Below are 23,609 nucleotides of genomic sequence, written 5' to 3'. Positions count from 1 at the left end.
CGCCACATGGCAAAAAAAAAAAAAAAAAGCCACATGGCAAAAAAAAAAAAAAAAAAAGTGCCACGTGAAAAAAAAAATGCCACATGGCAACATCCATTTTGCCACATGGCAAAAAAAATGCCATATTGCAACATCCATTTTGCCACATGGCAAAAGAATGCCACATGTCAACAACCATTTTGCCACATGGCAAAAAAAAAAAAAAAAAAAGTGCCACGTGAAAAAAAAAAATGCCACATGGCAACATCCATTTTGCCACATGGCAAAAAAAAGAAGCCATATTGCAACATCCATTTTGCCACATGGCAAAAGAATGCCACATGTCAACAACCATTTTGCCACATGGCAAAAAAAAAAGAAAAAAAAAAGCCAGGTGGCAAAAAAAAAAAAAAAAAAGCCACATGGCAACATCCATTTTTCCACATGGCAAAAAAAATGCCACATGGCAAAATCCATTTTGACACATGGCACATTCCACTCTTGGTTCTCGCTGTCTCTCCAAAATCGGCCCGGACCTTAAAGAGTTAAGTAACAAGGACTCAGCATGGGACAGTGTAATAAGTATTTTATTGCATTTTATAATGCCATTGTCAATAATTAGTACAGATTACATGCAACTAGACCTACTGTACAGTTTTTTATTGTCTGCATGGACAGACACAAGAAGATTCAGGTTACAAATACACAGATATATGCATGTGTGTGTGCGTGTGTGTGTATTATACAGCATGAAAGAAAGGGCAGTGACTGGCATCGACATGGCTACCCGACACGGAGGCTCCGCTCATGTTTTTAAGCCGCTGCCGCCCACCCGCCCGCCCGCCTGCCTCCAAATCTGGTGACACTTGCAAAGGACAAGAAATAGCAACAAAATAAGCAAAGCAAACAAGTGAAAATAAGTAACGACGCACAAAAGAGTCACTGCTGAAAATGTACACACATTCCTAAGGTTTAACCAGAGGAGAGCCGAAGTGGTCATTTGGACTTGTTTTAATAGAGTCAGTGCTCCACTTTAAAAGATATCTGAGATTTTTTCGAGTCAGGTCGGTCCTTACGAAGCCATCCATCACGCGACAGATAACAGCTATCAGCCAAGGTGATGTCAATGGAGACTTTTGGAAGTAGCTCGCTTTCAGTTTGGTTCAAAGTATCAGTTTGGTTACAGTTCAGGAGTTTGGACTTTGGTAGTCAGACGGAGAGCTGCATCTCAGAGCGCCGGTCCACGTTTTGGTACCGCGACCACACGAAAAATAAAAATGCAAGCATTTCATCAGCAGGGGTGTCAAACTCAAAACTTACAGGGCAATTCGTTCTCATGTAGTATGTACGACCATTTTTTTTTTTTTTTGGCAAAGAAGTTAGCTCGCTGGCTTAGCATTGACAGCGCTATGCTAGCGCTAAACGTCCAATCCAGATTGGATGTCTAACGCCATCAATACCACTGAAAGATGAGCATTCACAGCCAGTCCTTCCGGTTTAAGTGAATTGGACGTCTGCTGTTGTCAATGGCAGGCAATGAGTTAATTTTTTTGCCATTTCAAGATATTTAAGGGTCACTTCCTGTAAATTTTGGATCATTTCCTTTTAGTTTGGGGTAATTTTGTGTTACTTCCTGCTGATTTTGGGACAATTATGGGTCACTTCTGTAACATACTTATGTCACACTGCTGTTGCCATAGTTGTGCACTCCCTATGGGTGTGGTATTACGGTAAAAAGGAACCTCTGCGATAAGTCATGTGCACATGTGATGAGAAGGACACTGAATATAGAAGTGTTGTTCCACTCAGGTCTCGGCCTTAAATGTACTTAGATTAAGGAAGTACATAAAAACTTCCTGTTGATTTTGTGGCAAAAATAAGGTCAGTTGTTTTGGATTTTGAATGATTTCTTGTTGATTTTGTGCCACCTGTTGAGTTTGGTGTGATGTATTTAGTGGTCTCTTACTGCTGATTTTGGGGCATTTCTGGGTTAGTCTTTATTTTGGGTGACTTCCTGTTGATTTTGGGTCACTTGTTATTGATTTGGGGGGATTTACGGGTCACCTCCTGTTAATTTTGGGGTTATTTAATGTTGATTTTGGGACTTTTCTGGTTTCTTTTCTGATAATTTAGGTCGGCTTCCTGGTGATTTTGGGGCATTTAGGTGTCACGTCCTGTTGTTTTTGTTGCATGTAGGGGTCATTGTTGATTTTGGAATATTTCTGGGTCAATTCCATCTCGTTTTGGTTTACCATCTGTTGGTTTTTTAGTCATTTCTGAGTTACTCTTTATTTTGTGTTACTTCCCGTGGATCTTGCTGCATTTAGGGGTCACTTACCGTTGATTTTGGGACATTGCTGGTTTGTTTTCTGTTGATTTGGGTTGACTTTCTGTTGATTTGGGGGTATTTACAGGTCATGTCCTCTTATTTTGGTTGCATTTAGGGGTCACTAGTGATTTTGGAGCAGTTCTGGGTCAATTACGGTTTATTTTGGTTTACTATCTGTTGATTTTGGGGCATTTGGAGGTCACTATCTTTTAATTTTGGTGCATTTTTGGGATCACTATTAATTTTGAGGTATTTCAGATTCAATCTCTTTTGATTTTGGGACATGTATGGATCAGTGCCTGTTAATTTTGGTGCATTTAGGGGTCAGTTAATGTTGATTTTGGGGCCTTTCTGGGGTCTTCCCTGTTGGTTTAGGTTGGCTTCCTGTTGATTTTTGGGCATTTGCGGGTCACGTCCTGTTCATTTTGGTGCATTTAGGGATCAAGGCCTGTTAATTTTGGTGTATTTAGGGCTCAATGCCTAGTAATTTTGGTGTATTTAGGGGGCGCTGCTAATACTGGGGCATTTTTGGTTCAAGTCATGTTGATTTTGGGGCATTTACAGGTCAATTCCTGTTATTTTTGTTGCATTTAGGGGTCACTGTTGATTTTGGAGCATTTATGGGTTAGTGTTTATTTTGGTTTACAATCTGTTCATTTTGGGGCATTTACAGGTCACTTCTTGTTAATTTTGGTGCATTTATGGATCAATGCTTGTTCATTTTGGTGCATTTAGGGGTCGCTGCTGATATTAGGGCATTTCTTGGTCAAGTCTTGTTGATTTGGTGTCACCTTCTGTTGCTTTCGGGGCATTTTCGGCTCACTTATTAACTCATGGGCTGCCATTGACGACACTAGACATCCAATCAGTTTTGACTGGAAGGGGGCAAACGAATGAATGGAACTGCGGAAACGAGAGCGAGCCAAGTGCAATAGCGCGCGCCCTCGATCACACAAATCTACATTTTTATGGCGCCAATGTCACAATTAAAGCACATGATTCTGCATGGTCAGACAATAACCCCACGGGCCTTACGTTTGACACCCCCACTCTACGGGATTTAAAGGAGCACCCCTATCCAGCCCGCGGATGATCGACAACTCCGCAGAGCAGAGGTCAGCTAAGGAATGACGAAGGTCAGGGGTCAGAGGGACACAATATCGGCACCTGAAAAGACCAACAGACAGTCCACGTTTGTGTAAAGCAGGAGCGAGGCGAAATATTCTTCCACTCGTTTTCTTTTCAGAGGTTTTGGTCCTGTTATCAAGAAGAAAAAAAAAGTCCTTCTGAGGTATCAATACATAACCAAGTTTTTTAGTTCATCCATTTGTGTTTTTTTTCCTTAAAAACGCATAAATGCAGTACAGAGACAAAAAAGTATCAAAATAGACCTAGCTAAGATAAATATACAAACAGATCTTACCTAAATCCACTGCTCTAACTTTTAATCTTTAAACCTTTTTTTTCCTCCTTTTTTTTTTTTTTTTTTGCGATAATACACTTAAAAAAAAAAAAAAATCAGCGTCCCAGACGTTTTTTTATGAAGAACCGAAAACAAAACTAACAAATCCAAGATACCTGCAGTACTTAATATGATAAATACGTATAGTTCAGCATTAGCAGTACAGTATAGGAACCAGAGCTGCAAGCTTTACAATAGCTAAACAGGTGCAGGAAAGACACACGCAAAAAAAAAAAAAAAAAAAAAAAAAAAAAAAAAAAAAAAAAAAAAAGAATGCCCCGGAGAGATAAGTCAATCATTAATATACAAGAATACATCATATTATGTTACGTGGTGACCTGTGAACAAGCTTTATAAAAGCGCCTTGTTTACAGGTGTACCTTAAAGCACGAGATCATTTACATATTTGACTGATTGCAGCAGTTCCTCTTGTTTGGACTGAAGGAGCCATGACGGGTGTGTGTTTGCGCGTGTCCTCTCAGGGAGCGGTGACAGTGGCACCTCGAGATACGAACGTTTCCATACATGAATAATTGATGTTTTTAGATTCATATTAAGGAAAAGACTAAAAGATTCATCATGTGAAAAATAATACGTACTGTACAGAGGCGGAACTAAAGTGAACAGGGCCCGGGTGCGCTAAGAATAAACAGCCCCCCAGAGGTGAACGTCGTAGACGATCGTCCGATATGTGGGGCGGAGGTGGTGGAAAAAATTTTCCTCAGGCCCCTCCAGACAACTACTCGAGCAAGTGGGGTTGGAGTGTATTCGAGATATATATGGCGGAAAACACAGACAAGGCTGAAAAAGCAGATTCTGCTCTTCTGCACCCCTCTTTAAAATAAACTGCTGTATTTTAAGCCAAAAGAACTGTTGTGTTTGATAGAACAAAATGTCTATGGGCTGCCATAGCAGATTCATGGTGCATGAAGCCCCCGAACTATTTTTAATCTGTCCGTTTTACCCTGGAGACCCCGTTTAAAGACACCGCGCAACCGCTTTTGTTTCAACCCAGTCATAAAGAGAAGTATTTATATTTATATTTATTATTATTTGAAATGTCTGTCATTTTGGCTTAGAATAATTAATTGATGTCTAATATTTATATATACGACGTTAAAAAAAGATCTTAGCCCGGCTCAGGTTGGTTTAGGGACATTTCGGGGACAATATCGGGTCACTTCCTGTTGATTTGGGGATATTTGGGGGAAATATCCAAGTCATATCAGGTCATTTGGGGACAATTGGGGGGCGTGTCTTCACCATATCAGGTCTTTTCGGGAAATTTGGGGGGCGTGTCCTGGTCACATCAGGTCATTTGGGGACATTTGTTTTTTTTTTTGCCATTGAAAATGAATGTGAAAAAATTTGGATGTCCATGGCCGTCAATGGCATCAACATCCATATGCGTCAGTGGAATCCAAGTACAATGGCATCAGTAGAATTGACATACATGGCCGTCGATGGCATCTGTCTAAAATGGTCTTAATGCAATGTTAATGCCATTGGAAATGAATGGGAAATTTGGACGTCCATGGCCGTCAATGGCATCGAGTTACATATGCGTCCATGGAATCGGAGACATTTGGGGGACAGGTCGTATAGTTATCTGGTCATGTCCTGTTGTTTTGCAGACATTGGGTTTTTGCCATTGAAAATGGAAAATTTGGACATCCATGGCCGTCAATGGCATCGACTCAAATATGCGTCAATGGAATCCAAGTACACTGGCATTAATAGAATTAACATACATGGCCGTCAATGGCATCAATGAAATGTAAATTCCATAGGAACTTCCATTGGAAGTGAATGGGAAAGTTCCCATTAAAAATGGGAAAGTTTATGGCAAATTTCCGAGGAACCGTAAATTTTTTTTTCAAAATTCTGCACCTTTATGCCCCTTCACCGTCCTGGAATTTTTGATGCCCAAATTATGTGATTTGGTCAAAAATTGTAGGACTAGATACATTTTGAGACTTTCCCCCCCCCCTGAAAATTGCCGTTTACGGGCCAACGGAAAATGTTTCGGGGCCGTTCGGGGTGCTAGTGGACAATTATTTGTGACGATCATCTGTTGTGTGTCTGTGGGGGGGGTAGGGGGGTTTAAGTGAACATTTTTTGCTGAGTCGGGGGGTGGGCAGAGATATTTTAACACTTAAAACACTATATCACAGCTCCGTACATCATCGTACCTTTCTGTTTGACCCTCCCCTCGCCAAACCACACCCGCTTTACACCTGTAAACCAGACCCCCTAAGTTCCGCCTCTGTGCCAAAGCGATGCTTAATCAAGGCACAAACAGCGACACGAAAAAGCAAGCAATGTTAGCTCGTCTTTTAGCACTCCGTGTTTGAGACGAGCTCGAGTAGTCATGTGATAACATCTGTAGAGGCCGGAAACTAAAAAAGTAGTTACACTTAAGCGCCGCTAGAGGGTGACAAAGCATTACAAATAAAGACATGAAATCAGAGGACACGATAACATGGTGTTTTTTGTATAGCTTGGAACAAATTAGGCATGTAAAAGCCATTCATTAAACGGAAAAAAATCATTAGTTCGGAATGAATTCACTTCGTATCTTGAGGTACCACTGTACTGTTTTTTTGGGGGGGTGGGGGGTGTCTTTGGATATTTGGTCAGAGCCTCTGTTTGCACGAACCCATGTAGCCCTGCTTCAATGCTTCTGTGCCACCCATCAATTCTGCCAATCGTCTCCCTGCAAATAGCACTGGGTTCGCCATATCATCTTTCAATTGAGTGACACTTTGAGAGCGCTTCAGGTCGCAACCAAGGCGAGGTAGTCTTTACAGTCCATCGTGTTTGTTTTTGGGCTGGAGCACAAGCGAGTCCACATATTGTTATTATGGGGTACTGAAAAGAGAAAAGGAGGTAGTGTTCTTTTTGGTCTGTCTTTTTGCTTCTTTTTTAGTTGTAAGAAACAAGTTGCAGTTCTTCAATTAAATAAGAAAATGGCGTGAAGTGCTAACGTTATGAATGAAAATGTCTGTCCCTTGGTTGACGTCCTCTTACATTGGTATCGTTTTATTTGTTCCCTCTTTATGGAAAGATTCTTTGCTACACATATTTGGAATGACTACAGTCCTGGGGTTGTGTTTGGAACACACTTCAGCCTGAGCATGGCAGAGACACGCTTTTAACTCTAAGTGCTTTCTTGTTCTTTCGCCTTAAGTAAGAGGAACTGTGCGTGTTGTATTTGTGCCGAGGAGTATTAGGGCTACACTGAAAAGATGAAAAACAAGACAAAGCTGTAAAGTTGGCTAATCATTATCATGCTAGTATAAAGCTCATTATGGCTAGGTTCATACTACAGGTCGTAATGCACAAATCTGATTTTTCCGTGTTTTTCCGACTGGAGTGAGGCAATAACTTCATGTCATCTCATGAAGATCATGTCTAGCTACCTACCGCTGTGCTAGCTATTACATGTTGACAGAACAGTCACACGGTAACAAGAGAGAAACGAGTTTGGCACTCAATTCTGGCTGTTTTTTTTTGCCATTTCTTTATTCCACAAGGGAACGCCTACTTTTTTTCAGCAAATCTGATTGTTATGTCACAACTGGAGTTTATGATCACGTCTAGCTTCTTAGTGCTGCGTTAGCTATTACATGTTGACAGGATGGTCACATGGCAACAAGAGAAAAAAAAAATGGCACTCAAATCTGGCTGTTTGTTTACCATTTCATTGTTATTCCGCGATGGTACGCCCACTTTTTTTCCCAGCAATTCTGGTTGTGACGTCACAACTTGAAGTGATGATCATGCCTAGCTTGATAGCGCTGTGCTAGCTATTACATGTTGACAGAACGGACACACGGTAACAAGAGAAAAACGAGTTTGGCACTCAATTCTGGCTGGTTTTTTTTGCCATTTCTTTGTTATTCCACAAGGGAACACCTACTTTTTTTCAGCAAATCTGATTGTTATGTCACAACTGGAGTTTATGATCACGTCTAGCTTCTTAGTGCTGCATTAGCTATTACATATTGACAGGACGGTCTCACGGCAACAAGAGAAAAAAAAATTGGCACTCAAATCTGGCTGTTTGTTTACCATTTCATTGTTATTCCGCGATGGTACGCCCACTTTTTTTCCCCCAGCAATTCTGGTTGTGACGTCACAACTTGAAGTGATGATCATGCCTAGCTTGATAGCGCTGTGCTAACTATTACATGTTGACAGAACGGTCACACGGCAACAAGAGAAAAACGAATTTGGCACTCAATTCTGGCTGTTTTTTTTGGCCATTTCTTTGTTATTCCACAAGGGAACGCCTACTTTTTTTCAGCAAATCTGATTGTTATGTCACAACTGGAGTTTATGATCACGTCTAGCTTCTTAGTGCTGCGTTAGCTATTACATGTTGACAGGACGGTCACACGTCAACAAGAGAAAAAAAAATTGGCACTAAAATCTGGCTGTTTTTTTTTTACCATTTCATTGTTATTCCGCGATGGTACGTCCACTTTTTTCCCCAGCAATTCTGGTTGTGACGTCACAAGTTACAACTAGAAGTGATGATCACGCCTAGTTTGATAGCGCTGTGCTAGCTATTACATGTTGACAGAACGGTCACACGGCAACAAGAGAAAAACAAATTTGGCACTCAAATCTGGCTGTTTTTTTTTTTTTAACCATTTCATTGTTATTCCATGAGGGAACGGCCATTTTTTTTCCTCAGCTATTCTGGTAGTGACGTCACAACTAGAGTTTATGATAACTCGATGGGCTGAACGGGAAAAGTCACAGAGAAGTGGACCATTTCAAATCCGATCTAGGTTATTTTCAAATACGGCAGTGTTGTTTTCATCAACGTTGACGATAACAAAAATATTTCATCAACGAGAATTTTTTTTTCATGATGATGACTTGACGAGCTAAAAATGTGTCTTGGGAGACTAAAACATCTGTGTGTTTCTGTCATATGCTCACTATGCGTGACATTTGCTTATTGTACGTGTAGTACGTCAGCCTGCGTCGTAGCAGTGAGCCTCTCTCTCCTCACTTGCTGTTCAAGGATTTATGGAGTGGCGTGGCTCAGTGGTAGAGTAGTTGTCCCCCAACGCAGAGGTTGTGGGTTCAATTCTCCGCCCTGATGAACTCGCCAAAGTGTCCTTGAGCAAGATACTGTACCCCACTTTGCTCCTGGTGCTGCGTCACCAGTAGGTGGGTGGCGAGATAGTATTTTTTTTTACCTTTGCAAGAGGGAACATGCAATTTAGCTATTTAGTCTGTGCTGAGTAATCATCACACACTAAAAGTAACTTGTAGCATTAGCTTGGCATTTAAGTTAGCATTAGCATAGACTTAAGCGTGGTGGGCAAGATGAAAATTCGCCATAGTTACCGGCATAAGTTGACAATGTGTGACGTTATCTCATCGTATGTGTAATTAGCACGCATCGTAGCAGTGTTTGGTTGTGTCACTCACGTGACGTCACCAGACGGTGGGTAAGCGTGTGTCCACTCCAGGCTTCTTTTGTGAAACACATGTGTCATGCTGCTTGGTAAGTTTTGTTTTCTTATCTTGGCTAGGTATGCCATGTTGCTTTAGCCTTTAAAGGTTTGTGCTGAGTGATCATCACACACTAAAAATAACTCGAAGCGTTAGCTTGGCATTTAAGTTAGCGTTAGCATGGACTTCAACATGGTGGGCGAGATGAAAATTCGCCATAGTTTCCGTCATAAGTTGACAATGTGTGACGTTTTCTTATCGTATGTGTAGTTAGCACGCATCGAAGCAGTGTTTGGTTGTGTCACTCACGTGATGTCACTGGCTGGTGAGTAATTGTGTGTCCACTCCAGGCTCCTTTTGTGAAACAAATGTGTCATGTGCTGCTTGATAAGTTTTGTTTTCTTACTTGGCTAGGTATGCCATGTTGCTTTAGCCTTTAAAGGTCTGCGCTGATTTATTATCACACACTACATGTAACATGTCGCCTTAAGATGGAATTTATGTAAGCATTAGCATGGACTTAAGAAAATTAGCTATAGTTTCAGTCATAAGTTCGCACTGTGTTTTCAATTTTCTCATTGTATGTGTAGTTAGAATGCATTGTAGCAGTGTTTAATCGTGTCACTCATGTGACGTTACTGGCCGGTGAGTAAGCATGTGTCCACTCCAGGCTCCTTTTGTGAAACACATGTGTCATGTCCTGTTTGGTAAGTTTTGTTTTTTATCTTAGCTAGGTATGCCATGTTGCTTTAGCCTTTAAAGGTATGCACTGAGTGATCATTACACACTTAAAGTAACTCGTAGCGTTAGCTTGGCATCTAAGTTAGCATTTGCATAGACTTAAGCGTGGCGGGCAAGATGAAAATTTGCCATAGTTTCTGGCATAAGTTCACATTGTGTGACATTTTCTCATCGTATGTGTAGTTAGCACGCATCGTAGTAATGTTTGGTTGTGTCACTCATGTGTCGTGCTGCACCGCCCTTCCCACACATACGCTTACAGTGTGTGTCAATTCCAGGCTTTTTATGGAAAACACATGTGTCAGGTGTTGCTTGATAAGTTTTGTTTTGTTATCTTGGCTAGATACTATACCATTCAAAAGTTTGTGGTATAATTGACCCCAAACTTTTGAGCAGCGTACATAATGAAAAATCCCATATGATACACTACGGTTCAAAGTTTGGAGTTGTTTAGACCCCAAACTTTTGAACGGTAGTGTATGCCATGTTGCTTTAGCCTTTAAAGGTCTGCGCTGATTGATCATCACACACTAAATGTAACTCGTAGCGTGAGCATAGCATTCGCATTAGTATTTAGTGGGGTTAGTGTTGTCTTTAACTGTTGGAAAACTTTACATACAGTTCGTGGCATCCAGTTTATTTCTTTTTTAAAGTCATATACGGTTTTCCTGCTGAGTGTGTATTATCATCATGAAGATGATTGATAGTTTGTTGTATTGTATGACCTTTGATTTCATCACCTGCCATTATTTGTCCTTTTTCGTGGCTCTGTAAGTGTGGACGGTGCCTCCCTGCCTCATATGTGCCACGAAGTAGCAGGTGGCTAATAAAATCCAGGTTGGAAATGGCAAAATATTTTATGTGAATATGAATATGTAGCAAATTTAAATGTACTTAAATGTACTGATACGTTAGAAAACGATCTGGAAGCGTAGCGTGAGAAATTTGTTTTCGGGTATTTTTTTCCCCAAAGCAATTTGGCACCCCCAGCAATAGATGGCACCTTAGGCAACCCTAACTCGCCTATGCCCAGGGCACGACACTGGTTTCAACATTAATCCATGGAAAGCGAAACTTTTTGGACCGCGATTGAAAATGTTCGTCCGAACGGGCTTGCAAAAACGACCAAAAATAAAATCGGATTTGTGCATTACGACCTGCTATATGAACCTAGCCTGTGTTTGTTCTTGAAAAACAACTAAACACGTCTGTAAAGTTGTGCTGAAGGTGAATGTGACATTCAAAACAGAGTTTTCAATCAATAAAAATTCTTACATTTTCCTCTTCTTTTCAGTGTCACTTTAATACACCTTTGTATTATTTGGCCTTATACCTAATATGAGCAGTTTGGAACTGGGGAAAAAAAAAAGCTTTCAAATTTTGTAGTTTGCGTCTCACACTTTGGTTAGAGCGGAATGGTCAGCACTCTCAAACAATAAAATATCTTAAAACAACAAGCAAATATAATGAGCTCAAACTCCTGGTTTGTCGTCTTTTGGCCAGTTAAGAATAAAATCATAACAAATAAGAGGTGAAAGGGTTTTTGGTTTTCTAAATATTTCTTTGGTTACCTGTAACAAAAATAGCAAGTAGGGAGTAAGAAGTTGCTCATAGATTTGGAAAATGACAAAATTTGGTACGTCACTGTGTAGAAAGCGATGACTTGTTGCGGATTAAAATCATAAACGGTAAAATCTCACATGCTATTCCTTTAACGCATCCTTCCTCACATTGAATCACGAGCACAGAGCTTTGAATCGAGCCACGTTTTGGTATCCCGTACAAAGACGACCTCGGAACGTTTGCGGGATGAGGTATTCTCTGACTGCATTCATATACGTATAATCATATATATCTTTTTTTGTGTGTATTTTTTTGTTTTTGTTTTAAAGCATTACTGATATCTTTCAACTAAAGAGACAACCAAAATAAATGTAAAAAAAGCTGTTAAATAGTTTGGATAATGGTAACCTTTTAAGTGCTATTTCCAAATTTCTAGCCTGCTACACTCGCGAGTGAAAGGGACAGAAGGGACAATACTGCGCGTTCTTTTTCATACTTTCGGAATGGCGTGGAAAACAAATCGAAAAACAAAAAAAAAAAAGAATACAAAAATACACCGGCAGAAAAGATACATCGAAAAAGAAACAGCACTATAACGCTCCTCACATCACAAATCAAGAATGATAACGTGAAATAGAAAAAAAAAGGAAATGATAAAGCTACCACGTTTTTTTCCATGTTGTTGACAGGTTCCTTTTTTTTTGTTTTGTTTTTTTAAAAGTCAGAATATTTCTATAGACACTTCCCGGCTATTTTCTTCTACGAGTGTTCCAAAGTCATCCCAAATCAAGGAGAAGAGACGTTCCTTTTCTTGCAGTCTTTTTGGGTGGCAGAGACAAGGTCTTTTTCTTTTTTTTGTAGTATCTCACAAGCAAAGAGAGGCCACGCCTCCCCCGGTCAGGGATGTAGAGACGGGAACTCTCCGGATGTGTTGGGGCGCAATCCGAGGTAATCTTTGAAAGCATCTTCTTCCTCTCTTCCCATCCCGAAAGCTGAACGTTTGCTTTGGATCTGATGAAAGATTGACTCCGAAGCGTGTAGGGAGATGAGATGGAGAGGTATACTGCACAGCTCCCTGGCGAATGCTTCAAATTTATATACACGTGGTCACACAATAGCAGTGTTCAAAATGATAGCAGTTCAATGGGACTAACTTGATGAATTGAGGCTTTTAGTATTTTTTTTTATTGCCATAAGTGAACAATAGGTGCAGTAGATTCTCAGAAAATCGACACTCATGATATACAGACTCTTAAAGGTGTTATGAAATGGTGACCATGTAGCAAACTAATTTGGCACTCAGCAGGGCCGAGAAGGAAAAGTGGGATCTGCCGTGTGGCAAAATCGATTTTGCCATGTGGCATTTTTTTCTTGCCATTTGTCAAAATTGATTTAGCCATGTGGTAAAATGGATTTTGCCATGTGGCATTTTTTGTGCCATATGGCAAAATTGATTTAGCCATGTGGCATTGTTTTGCCATGTGGCAAAATGGATTTTGCCATATGGCATTTTTTTTGCCGTGTGGCAAAACTGATTTTGGCATGGGGCATTTTTTTGCCGTGTGGCATTATTACTTTTGCCACGTGGTATTTATTTTGCTGTGTGGCAGTATTGATTTTGTCATGTGGCATTTTTTTTTTTGCCATATGGCAAAATCGATTTAACCATGTGGCATTGTTTTGACATGTGGCAAAATTGATTTTGCCATGTGGCATTTATTTTGCCGTGTGGCATATTTTTTGCCTTGTGGTATATTTTTTTGCCATGTGCCAAAATTGATTTTGCCATGTGGCATTTTTCTGCCATGTGGCAAGATTGAGTTTGCTATGTAGCATTTTTTTTTTTTGCCATGGATTTTGCAATGTAGCATTTTTTGCCATGTGGCAAAATTGGATTTTGGCATATGGCAAAATTGATTTTGCTATGTGACATTCTTTTGCCATGTGGCAACATGGATTTTGCTGTGTGGCGTTTTTTTTTGCCACGTGGAAAAAGATTTTACAATGGTTAAGAAGAAATGCCACATGGCAAAATCTATTTTGCCACATGGAAAAAAATGCCAAATGGCAAAATCATTTTTGCCACTTAGCAAAAAAATGGCACATGGCAAAATCCATTTTGCCACATGGCAAAAAAAGCCATAGAGCAAAATCACTTTTGCCAATGGGCAACAAAAATGCCACATGGCAAAATCCATTTTGCCACGTGGAAAAAAAATGCCGAATGGCATAATCATTTCTGCCACATGGCAAAAAAAAAAAAAAATGCCACATGGCAAAATTCATTTTTTCATTTTTCATGGCAAATACCACTTTTGGTTGTCGCTGTCTCTCCAAATATGGCTGTTTTACCATTTCATTGTTATTCCACAAGGGAACGCCCACTTTTTTCCCAGCATAACTAATTGTGACATCACAACAAGAATTGATCACGCCTAGCTTCCTACCGCTGCGCTGGCAATTACATGTTAACAGAACGGTCATATGGCAACAAGAGAAAAAATTGGCACTCAAATCTGGCTGTTATTTTGTAACCATTTCATTGTTATTTCACGAAGGAACACCCACTTTTTTTCAGCTATTCTGGTTGTGATTGTCAAAACTAGAGTTTATGATCACATCTAGCTTCCTAGCACCGTGCTTGCCCAATTAAGAGTGCGTAAATCATGAATCGTGTCGATTTTCTGAGAATAACTTGTTTGCCTTGTAGCAATTAAAAATAAAACTGAAAACCTGGATTCATCTGGTTAATCACATTGGACTGCTATCATTCTGAACACTACGGTACTTGTGTGTTTTTCCTTTGAAACAGACGTTTGATGTCTAGCGGGGCAGCCTCACTGAGGAGAGCAAGAGGTTACATCCGAAGCTCTTTGGGTCTCCGCGCAGAGGCTTCCACGAGTGTGTGCCAGTGTTTGTCAAAAGAGGCGTGAAGTTAAAGCAGTGCTCCACAGACGTAAAGTAACGGAGGTCTTCAAACCCTGTTTGGAGTTTCTCAATGTCCTCCTTGGTTGCTTGCTCGTTCAAAACAAATAAAAATAAAAACATTCTGTTTTTTTTTTTTTTTTGTCGTTGTTGTTTTCTCTCCTTTCGCTCAATCGTTTCTTCCGAACGAGCCTCACTCTCTCTCTCTCTCACTCCAGATCGTCGGCAGGGAGGTCGTCCTCCAGGTCGCGGTCGTCGCTCGGCAACGGCAGGTTGTGCGCGATCCCGGCCAGCAGAGAGACGGGCCGGCAATCCTCCTCGATCTCTGTGGGCTCCTCCTTCACGTGAACCGCGTGGCTGTGGGTCAACATAGGAATTCTAAATGCGTTTCTCAGTGTTGAAACCAATTGTACATCCTATTACTTTCATGTACTGTATGTACAATTTAATTGTCTTTTTAAATGATATTTTTATTCATCTCATCTCATTTGTTGGACATAACTCTTGAAGGAAACAGTCATGTATTTACATTCTTAAAGCTCTTGCAAATATGGATTGAATTCTTAGAAACGTAAAAAAAATCTGTTCCAACAAAACGTGTTTTTGTTATAATAAATGTTTAACTGAAACACTGTGGCCCCCATCAATAAGAGGTGCTTTTAAAGTGAATGCCAACAAAGAAAATGCTTGTTTTAATCCCAGAAATGCAACCGTGTTGTATTTAACATGATTTTGTTTTATTGTGTTGTAAACTATAATTAGGCCTGTTTTAATGCAAAGGATTCTTATTATTATTTCTTCTCCTCGGCAAATGAAAATGGCCAATTTGGAGGCCTGAACATGCCAAAAACTCACCAAAATTTGCAAACACGGGCAGCTTCGCGTAAATTTCGATTATTTTGCAATGTTGCCCAAAAAATGTAACAAAATGGCTCAGTGGCACCCCCTTGATTTTTTAAAGAAGACCTCTCCATTTAGTTTTTTTTTTTTTAACGTAGAGCAATGAAATTTGGGGAGTCAATACATTGTGCAAAACTGCTCCAAAAAGTCTCTTGCACCCATATTCCAAACCCAACAGGAAATTTTGGATTGGATGTGAAATTTTTATCGATTAACAGGGTGCACATTTGAGACCTTGCTGCCTAGAGTGTTTGTTGGATCCACTTCAAAATTGGTGAGAATGTTCATGAGACATATGAGATCTTAAGTTCTCAAAACTGTGAGTTTTCATTCATGAGCCTGACCTGGGCGGGGTGCCAAAGTTGGCCATTTTTTTTGCAAAACACCAAATTCAGAAAATGACTAAAAACTCCCTCATACAAAGTTCAATCTTTTACATATCTGGCATGTATATGAGGTATCCCAGCTTAAACACGACTGCATTGAAATATTACCCATGAATGTATTTGTAATCCCAAAAAAAGAGGCGAGTTCCGAGAAAGTTAGGTTCTTAGGAGATGATGAGAGGTAGACGATCTGCCACCACCCTGACCTGCGTGCCGTCCGAGTTGCACCAAAGTGCGAGGGCCTGTTTAGTCCTGCTTGCAGACCTAGTTTTAGTATTGTGATTTTTATTTTATTTTTGGGTTGGCTCATGAAAACTCACCTTTTGGCTCACTCAGGTACAATTACAATCTTATGTGTATTCATGTCTATTGTCCCTCTGAAAACTAAATAAATTAACAATTCAAACCATGTAAACATTTAAATCAAATTAAGTTTTCCAAAGTGTTCTGAAGTTCAAGCAAAACATGAACATATGTGACTATGAAAATTTAATTTTGGACCAGTCGAAATAGGATTTTCCAATTTTTTTCATATCAAGACGAAAACAAATCCTCAATACTTCAATGTTTACTGTATGGAATAAAATATATCTTAAAGTCAATTTTAGAATAATGTAAAATAAAATAACCATAACCTTAACATTAACCCTAACCCTCTATACGTATATAAATAGAAGAAGCAAAAATTGATTTTACAGGGAAAAAAAAAAATCACTTCAGCTTGGAACAATTTCATGTAAAACGCCATTTATTACACTAAAAATTCATGATAAGAAGGCCACTGCGGAGTCAATTCAGCTCATATTTTGAAGCACTGCTGTACATCATTCTGTTCAGTAGTCACTGGTTAGTTGGAATAAATTAGAAATACCGTGTGTGTGTGTGTGTGTGTGTGTGTACCTGTACTGCTGAGGGCTGAGAGTGGGACTGCAGCTGCCGTTGCTGTTGACCTGCTCCACCGTGGAGCTGACATCATCGTGGCCCACGTGCAGCATGTTGAGGCTGGCTGCAGATGGAGGGGTCACCAAGGGTGGGCTGTTAAGCAGGGACAGACTGCTCTCCGCCAGGGCCGCCTGCGCAGACACACCATAACTATTCAAATGCTTCGACAGGTGTGTCAAAAGTACAACTCTGCCACCGTTTGCGCTGTTTGTCTGCCATGCAGGAGAAAAAGTTTTGTTTTTAAACGATTGATTTTGCATATGAATGTAGAGATGTGCTTCCACTCCTGCTCAGGACAAGGACAGATCTGTCCTAATTTGTACACACGGCAATAAAACTCTTCAGTACAAAATGAGAATTCATTCAGGCTTGAAAATAATTAATATATTATGATCAGAGTTGGGTAGAGTAGCCCAAAGTCTTACTCAAGTAAGAGCAGTGGCGGACTTGGCAATTTTGGGGCCTAAGGCGAACATATCCAGGGGTCCTCTTCATGGGTTAAAAAGGTGAGAAGGGTGTGGAGGAAATATGTTCCTGTACATTAGGGCTGTCCTAAACGACAAATTTTCCCCTGATTAGTCAGGCGACTAGTTTTACGATTAGTTGACTAATCTAGTAATTTTCTTTTTTTTTTTTTTTTTACTAACTTAGCAATGAAATTTTTGTTGACGCTCATTAATTAACAAAACCATTTTGGAACTCCTAAATTCTTTATTAAAGTACAAATAATCATGTAAATAACAATAATTAATCACAAATAAAGAATGAGGTTAAATGCTGATAGAATGGAAAAAAAGAATGGAAAGTAAACAGATTCAGAACACTGACTTTGTCTTTCCAACATTATTCAAAACAATTCTTTAAAAAGAATTCTAGCATTATTGTTCTAGTATACTACTATATATAATAGTAGTATAATAATAATAATTATTATTTATTGCCAATCATATTTGTCATAAAGAGTGTCATTTGAAAGCTATTCTTAGTGTAGAATCTGTATTCTGTAGTATTTACTCAACATATTATAATATTAACTCTGAAGTATGTGGGATTAACTCCCAATTTTTTTTCCCGTTGGTTGTTAATGCTGTTAACCAGCTGTTGAGTGTTAATGTATGACTGACTGGAACTGTGCTGCATTGCTTCGCCACAGGGTGTGCTGTCGGGTATATTATGTTCGGTATGAAGAAGAAGAAGAAGAAAGCTAAAAAAGGCATTAGCGGCCTGTTCTCAACTTCTCCCCTAACTGCACTTGGGCTCTCATGGAGAGCACGTTCGCTCATGTGTTCGAAATAAACAATAGCCGACGTGCAAAGTAGCAAGTGAGCTGTAAAAATAGCGAGCTTAGTGGCGTGAAAAACGTGGGAGAGCTAAGTGAACCTAACGAACAGCTAAGCAGAGCTAAGCAATGCTAAACGGAGCTATGCGAAGCTAAACTGCGCTAAATGAAGCTAAGCAACTGATACTCAGTCCGTCGTCGTGGAACAGTCCATTGTAGTTCGTGTGTGTGGGGGGGAGATAATATAAATGCATCATTCAAATGGCTTTCTTTTTTGTTTTGTTATTTTTTTTGTTTGGTATGCTGACATAATTATACATGACGAATAGTTGGGGGTGCTGCTGGCTCCGGTGGCCCAAGCAGTTTGGGCACCTGGTTGGGGGGCCCCCTACTGGTTGCGGGCTTAAGGCGATCACCTAATTCGCCTAGAATAGTATATCCGCCTATGAGTAAGAGTAGCGTTACTTCCAAATATATTACTCAAGTAATAGTAGTCATCCCCCAAAAATTACCCAAAACATGCGTCACATCGCGAGTCACTGCTTACAATGCCTGATAGTTTTTAAAACAATTCTATATATTTTTTCCCAGCAGGTCTGTCTATATGAACTGTTATTATTATGCTGTAACATAACCTATTACATGACCATCTTAGGCCACCCAAAACACACAAAAATAATTGAATTCCGACAAGGAAAATAGAAGAAGCATCAAATGTCCAAAGAGCACGAGTGCCCTTTGGTGGAGAAAAACATATTTCTAACCATGAAATGAAAACAATCATATCTCCGGTTTTCCGTGGTCTCTTGGTGCTAAATAAAAAGAGGAGAGAGATAGAAATCCACTGTTTCCAGTCATGCTGACTCTATGTCAAATAGTATAATTTTTAGGGCACTTTAAAGACACCGCGTGATTGAACAGGCTGGTGTCATCATAGGACTTAGCCTGCAAGCTTTGCTTGGGTGTGGTCAAGACACTGTATTGTTGCAACTGATTGGTGTAGGGCTGCAGCTATCGATTTTATCCATCGATTAATTAGTACGATTAATCGAGTAATCGAATAACAAACATTAACGTTTGTGCTTGCAATCACATTTTCTCCTGCGCATCCATTGGCACCAGGATTGCACTTTCAAAAGAGCATTAAATGAGAATACAAAATAAAATACCTGAGTGTTTCTTCTAACGCAATCGAATTTCACGTTTATTTCACAAGAGCAATAAAAGCATTTAAAAAGAAATTAAAATACCAGAGCGTAAACGGTAAAACAGTATTTAAAAAAACAAACAAACAAAACATTAAATGAGGGCAGGATAGAAGTACAAATAATATTTTAATGATTTTTAATTTTTTGCACATTTTGATTTTTTATGAGGCTCTAATACAAAGGACACCTATTTTGATAATAAAATATTTAACACAAAAAAAATTGAGTTTAAATGTCTAATTAGTCGAATTGACATGTAGATGTAGTAAATCATACGAATCTACCTTGCATAGCAAAAGTCTGCTACTTTAAATGCTATAAGATGCGAGCTTTTTTTTTAACAATTCTCTTAACAAATCGTTCAAACACATATTTCCGCCAAAAACGGCTAAATATACCTCGAAACTAAATTACGAATGTTTTAACAAACATATTAGCTCAAACAAAAACTTACTTAAGCCTTATGTTTTCCTTAACAGAGAGCAAAAAACAAAAAATCAATACAACTAAATACAACACTTTCAAAACAAACCATTGCATCGCCACTCTAATTAAGCGATTAATCAAAGCAGCAAAATTGAATACTAAGCTTTTTTTTTCTCATCAAATTACTCGATTTAATCGATTAATAGCTGCAGCACTACATTGGTGTATTGTCATGTGATTATTGTGGCGACGTCTCATTGGTGAAACTTTTAGAGCAACTGGAATAAAGTCAGATCTAATATGGAAAATAAAGAGGAAACGACTGTAGTGTAGCTCAAAGTAGCAGAGTGAGAGTTGTGTTTCTTTTTCACAAATCTACTTGAGTAAAAGTATGACGTGGTAAAATTACTTGTGATGGGTGACCCTGAGTCTCCTCCTGGCATGGGTCTGTCGCTGTTCTGCCTTGCCGTTTGATTGCTGTTGACCTGAATAAATTGTCAACTTGTGTTTCAAAGACTTCTTCCAGTTTTCAAAATGGAGTCAGTACAAGGGGTTAAGACCAGGGGTGAAAGTGGGCCAGAACGGTCAGGAACGCAGTTCCGGTATAAGATTCAGGGCGGGAATGCTGTTCCGGTTCACGGTGCTTTGATTCCGAAAATATGACGGCAACTGTCAAAACGCTATGTAAAAAAAAACATGCTTAGCTGCCACACATGTATTTCATCTCCAAGAACAAAACAATCTACCAACATCAAATTTACAAGTGTTAACAACAAGCGTAATAAAGTGCTTGTGTAGCGTAATCCGTTTCCACCCATATTTATCATTTATTTTATTCCACGGACGGCATGGAGGTTTCCCCAGTTGCTGCAGTTATCCAAGTTTGACGATGATGAGTCACATCAATGTGCGAATGCACGCAGCAAAGCAAAACGCCTGGACTCATTTATCCGTTCAATTGGCTGACATACTGACATGTGATCAGCAGAGATAGTTACCTCTGATTGGTTCAAATGTGCATGTTTTGTCGAACAGCAAAAAAAAAAAAAAAAATTGATGCGACAAAAAAAGGTAATGCAACATAAAATGGATCAAATCTTTAAGAGCGCGAAAGAGTTGATGAGGCGTATTTATCATATTTAGTTAATTTAGGTTCAGAACAACTTAGCTGTCAATGTGCACTTTGGACTTATATTTGTTTATATATGTTATGTTATATATGTTTCCTTATGATTTAAAAAAAGTCAATGTTTGCGTGATCTTCAAAATATATTCCATTTCACTCTGCATAATATAAGTCATTTGTACTTATTTTTCTGAATATATATTAATTATATTTTGTTATAAAAAAACAACAACAACAAAAAAAGTAAATGTTTACATTAACTTCAATTTTAATATACGTCCTATGTTCTTAAGAGATGAGATTTCGAATTTAGTATGTGAGGAAATGAGGGGGAAAAAATTATGAGATGGAAATTGGGGTTATTGCTATTTGCAAATCATTGAATAAATACAATTTTGAATGAAAATGATTTTTTGTATGTGTTATATAAATAACTGTGCTAAACAGTTTTATTTGCATTTCAGTAGTTAATGAGGTTTGCCCCCCCCCCCCCCCCCCCCCAAAAAAAAATAAAAAATAAATAAATAAATTAAATAAATAAAATTTCTGGCTCCGTGGCGACCTTCACGTCGGGGAGTTCCGGAAAGAAATTCTAGCCACTTTCACCCCTGGTTAAGACTAAGGTGAACGCGTGGAGTTTGGCCTTTTGGCCGAGTTGTCAGAGTTGTTGACAGGGTTGTCGTTGGAGCTGCGCCAGCACGCGTCCGGTGGTTCGACTGGCGTGATTCAATCTAGCTAAAAGGTCAGATTCCGTCAGAAGTAGGAAGTTTTTCTAAAAAAAAGTGACTCAAGTAAATGTAACGCATTACTACCCACCTCTGATTATCATAATTATTATTAATAATAAATAATTACAAAAGAACCTCTTCATATACAAAAAAATGAAAAAATTAAAGGATGACGGTTAACCTTCCAGCCGGCTCTACCAATGAGGTGTCCCTTTTTTTTCCCCTTTCAGGCAGTTGTAACAAATGAATTCAAGCTGAAAAATGTGGCACTTGCATCCTTTGATTTCCCGCGTCTGTCCCTGGGAAGCAGAGGTTTTGAACACCTCTGTGGTACATCATCGTGGAATGATGCTCTCACGCATTGGTAAGCCACTAGGGGGCACTTTCGCACAGTATATTCCCCATCAACTCTGGTGCAAGCACAGGCTGTCAAAAGTCTGCGCTTCCACCGGAGAGCCTCAACAGGCATGTTGAGGGACTCTGAGCCGCAACCTCAACACAAACACATGCAAAAATACATGAAGCGTCAACTTCAGGGAGAGGAAAGCGACTGCCCCGGCTGTCAGTGCGCCGGCGGGGGAGACGGATCGGACATTCGTGTCCACCCCGCGTACATGGGAAAACAAAAAGGACAATGATGCAAGGAACTCTCATCGACCAAGGATGTTTTTTTTTTTTTTTTTTTTTGCCGCCACGAGCCATAATTTTATGCAGTAACCTTAATTGACAACTACTTGACGCCTCGTGCAAAATTTCATGTGGCTGTGCTGAACACGCGCGTGTGCAAGTGGGGGTGGCGCCCGGGTGGGAGGTGAGGTTCATAAGAGGGAGGTGGTGAGAGCGTCGTTAGGGAATCTGCTAATTATAAAAGGGAATTGATATTAGTGTCCTTGATTTTGATTGGCTGCTGTAAGTGCATCTATGTGTGCGTGGAACAGAGAGAGAGATGGCGTAGGAGGGCATGCTTACCTGGTAGCTGGCGTTTAGGGATCCAAAGCCCAGGCCTGAAATCATGTTTTTCACCAGAGTGGGACTCCTACACACACACGGGAAAGAGAGATTATAGGCAAGCGACGGGAATGCCAGATTGGGCACAAATTTGCAATAAAAAGCATAAATAAATCCTCCAACAAACCTACTCTTCATCCAATTGAAGGATTTGGTTGACTATAAAACAAGTTATAAATACACTGCAAATTTATAACATCTTATAGATTTTCCTTCACATGCAAAATGGATGAACATGTCAAAATATGTCAACATGCGTGTGCAGATTTCTAAGCATTTTCATGACTTCTTTAATTGCTTGATTTATTTGGGTTAATAGTAGGGCTGTCAAATGATTAAAATTTTTGATCGAGTTCATCACAGCTTAAAAATTAATTAATCGTAATTAATCCAACTTCAAACCATCTATAAATATTGCCATATTTTTCTTTAAATTATTGTTGGAATAGAAAGATAACACACAAGATGGATATATACATTCAACATACTATACATAAGTACTGTATTTGTTTATTATAACAATAAATCCACAAGATGGCATTAACATTAACATTCTTTCTGTTAAAGGGATCCACGAATAGAAAGACTTGTACTAACAGTTATCTTTTAAGGCTACAAGTTAAAGAATTTTTATATTAAAACCCCTCTTAATGTTTTCGTTTTAATAAATTTTGTAAAATTTTCAAATAAACAAAAAATAAACTAGTAGTTCGCAATTGTTGATGTCAATACACCATGCTCATGGGTGCTGAAAACCATAAAATCAGTCGCACATAAACGCCAGCAGAGGGCGACAAAAAACACATGTAACAAGTGGATATGACACTGTGCTGTCATTTTAATCTGTTTGAGCGGGGCATGTGCGTTAAATGCGTCAAATATTTTACCGCCCGTTAACGCGATAATTTTGACAGCCCTATTTAATGGGTAAAGCTTATTTTTATTTGTATGATCCCTATAGCCAGCATGATGTCATATATTTCGGGCTCTTTTCTGTAATATGGACAGTGAATTTATTGTTCATTTATAAGCAAGGGTGCAGGTTTGGGCTTAACATCGGTAAGGACGCATGTACACTTTTTGCTGGGGACGGGACATTAATGACACCGAACAGATTGGGTGAACTTTTATG

The 23,609-nt window shown here is 39.3% G+C and overlaps 1 protein-coding gene across 4 annotated transcripts in view; it reads right to left on the bottom strand.

Moving 5' to 3' along the window:
• Nucleotides 1–529: 529 nt before the first annotated feature.
• foxp4 (forkhead box P4) overlaps nt 530–23,609 on the bottom strand; it is a 301,129-nt gene continuing 278,049 nt past the window's right edge. For all 4 annotated transcript variants that reach the window (XM_057847124.1, XM_057847126.1, XM_057847125.1 and 1 more), the window contains exons 16-18: nt 22,439–22,505; nt 16,661–16,833; nt 530–14,831 (exon numbers count right to left, since the gene is read on the bottom strand). In XM_057847124.1, the coding sequence (XP_057703107.1) occupies nt 14,684–14,831; nt 16,661–16,833; nt 22,439–22,505 (388 nt within the window). In that variant the 3' untranslated portion in view covers nt 530–14,683. The remainder of the gene's footprint in view (nt 14,832–16,660; nt 16,834–22,438; nt 22,506–23,609) is intronic.

The sequence above is a fragment of the Corythoichthys intestinalis genome, chromosome 9, assembly GCF_030265065.1.
Source record: "Corythoichthys intestinalis isolate RoL2023-P3 chromosome 9, ASM3026506v1, whole genome shotgun sequence".
In the NCBI taxonomy this organism is placed as follows: Eukaryota; Metazoa; Chordata; class Actinopteri; order Syngnathiformes; family Syngnathidae; genus Corythoichthys; species Corythoichthys intestinalis.
This window is presented reverse-complemented; position numbering and strand designations above follow the sequence as displayed.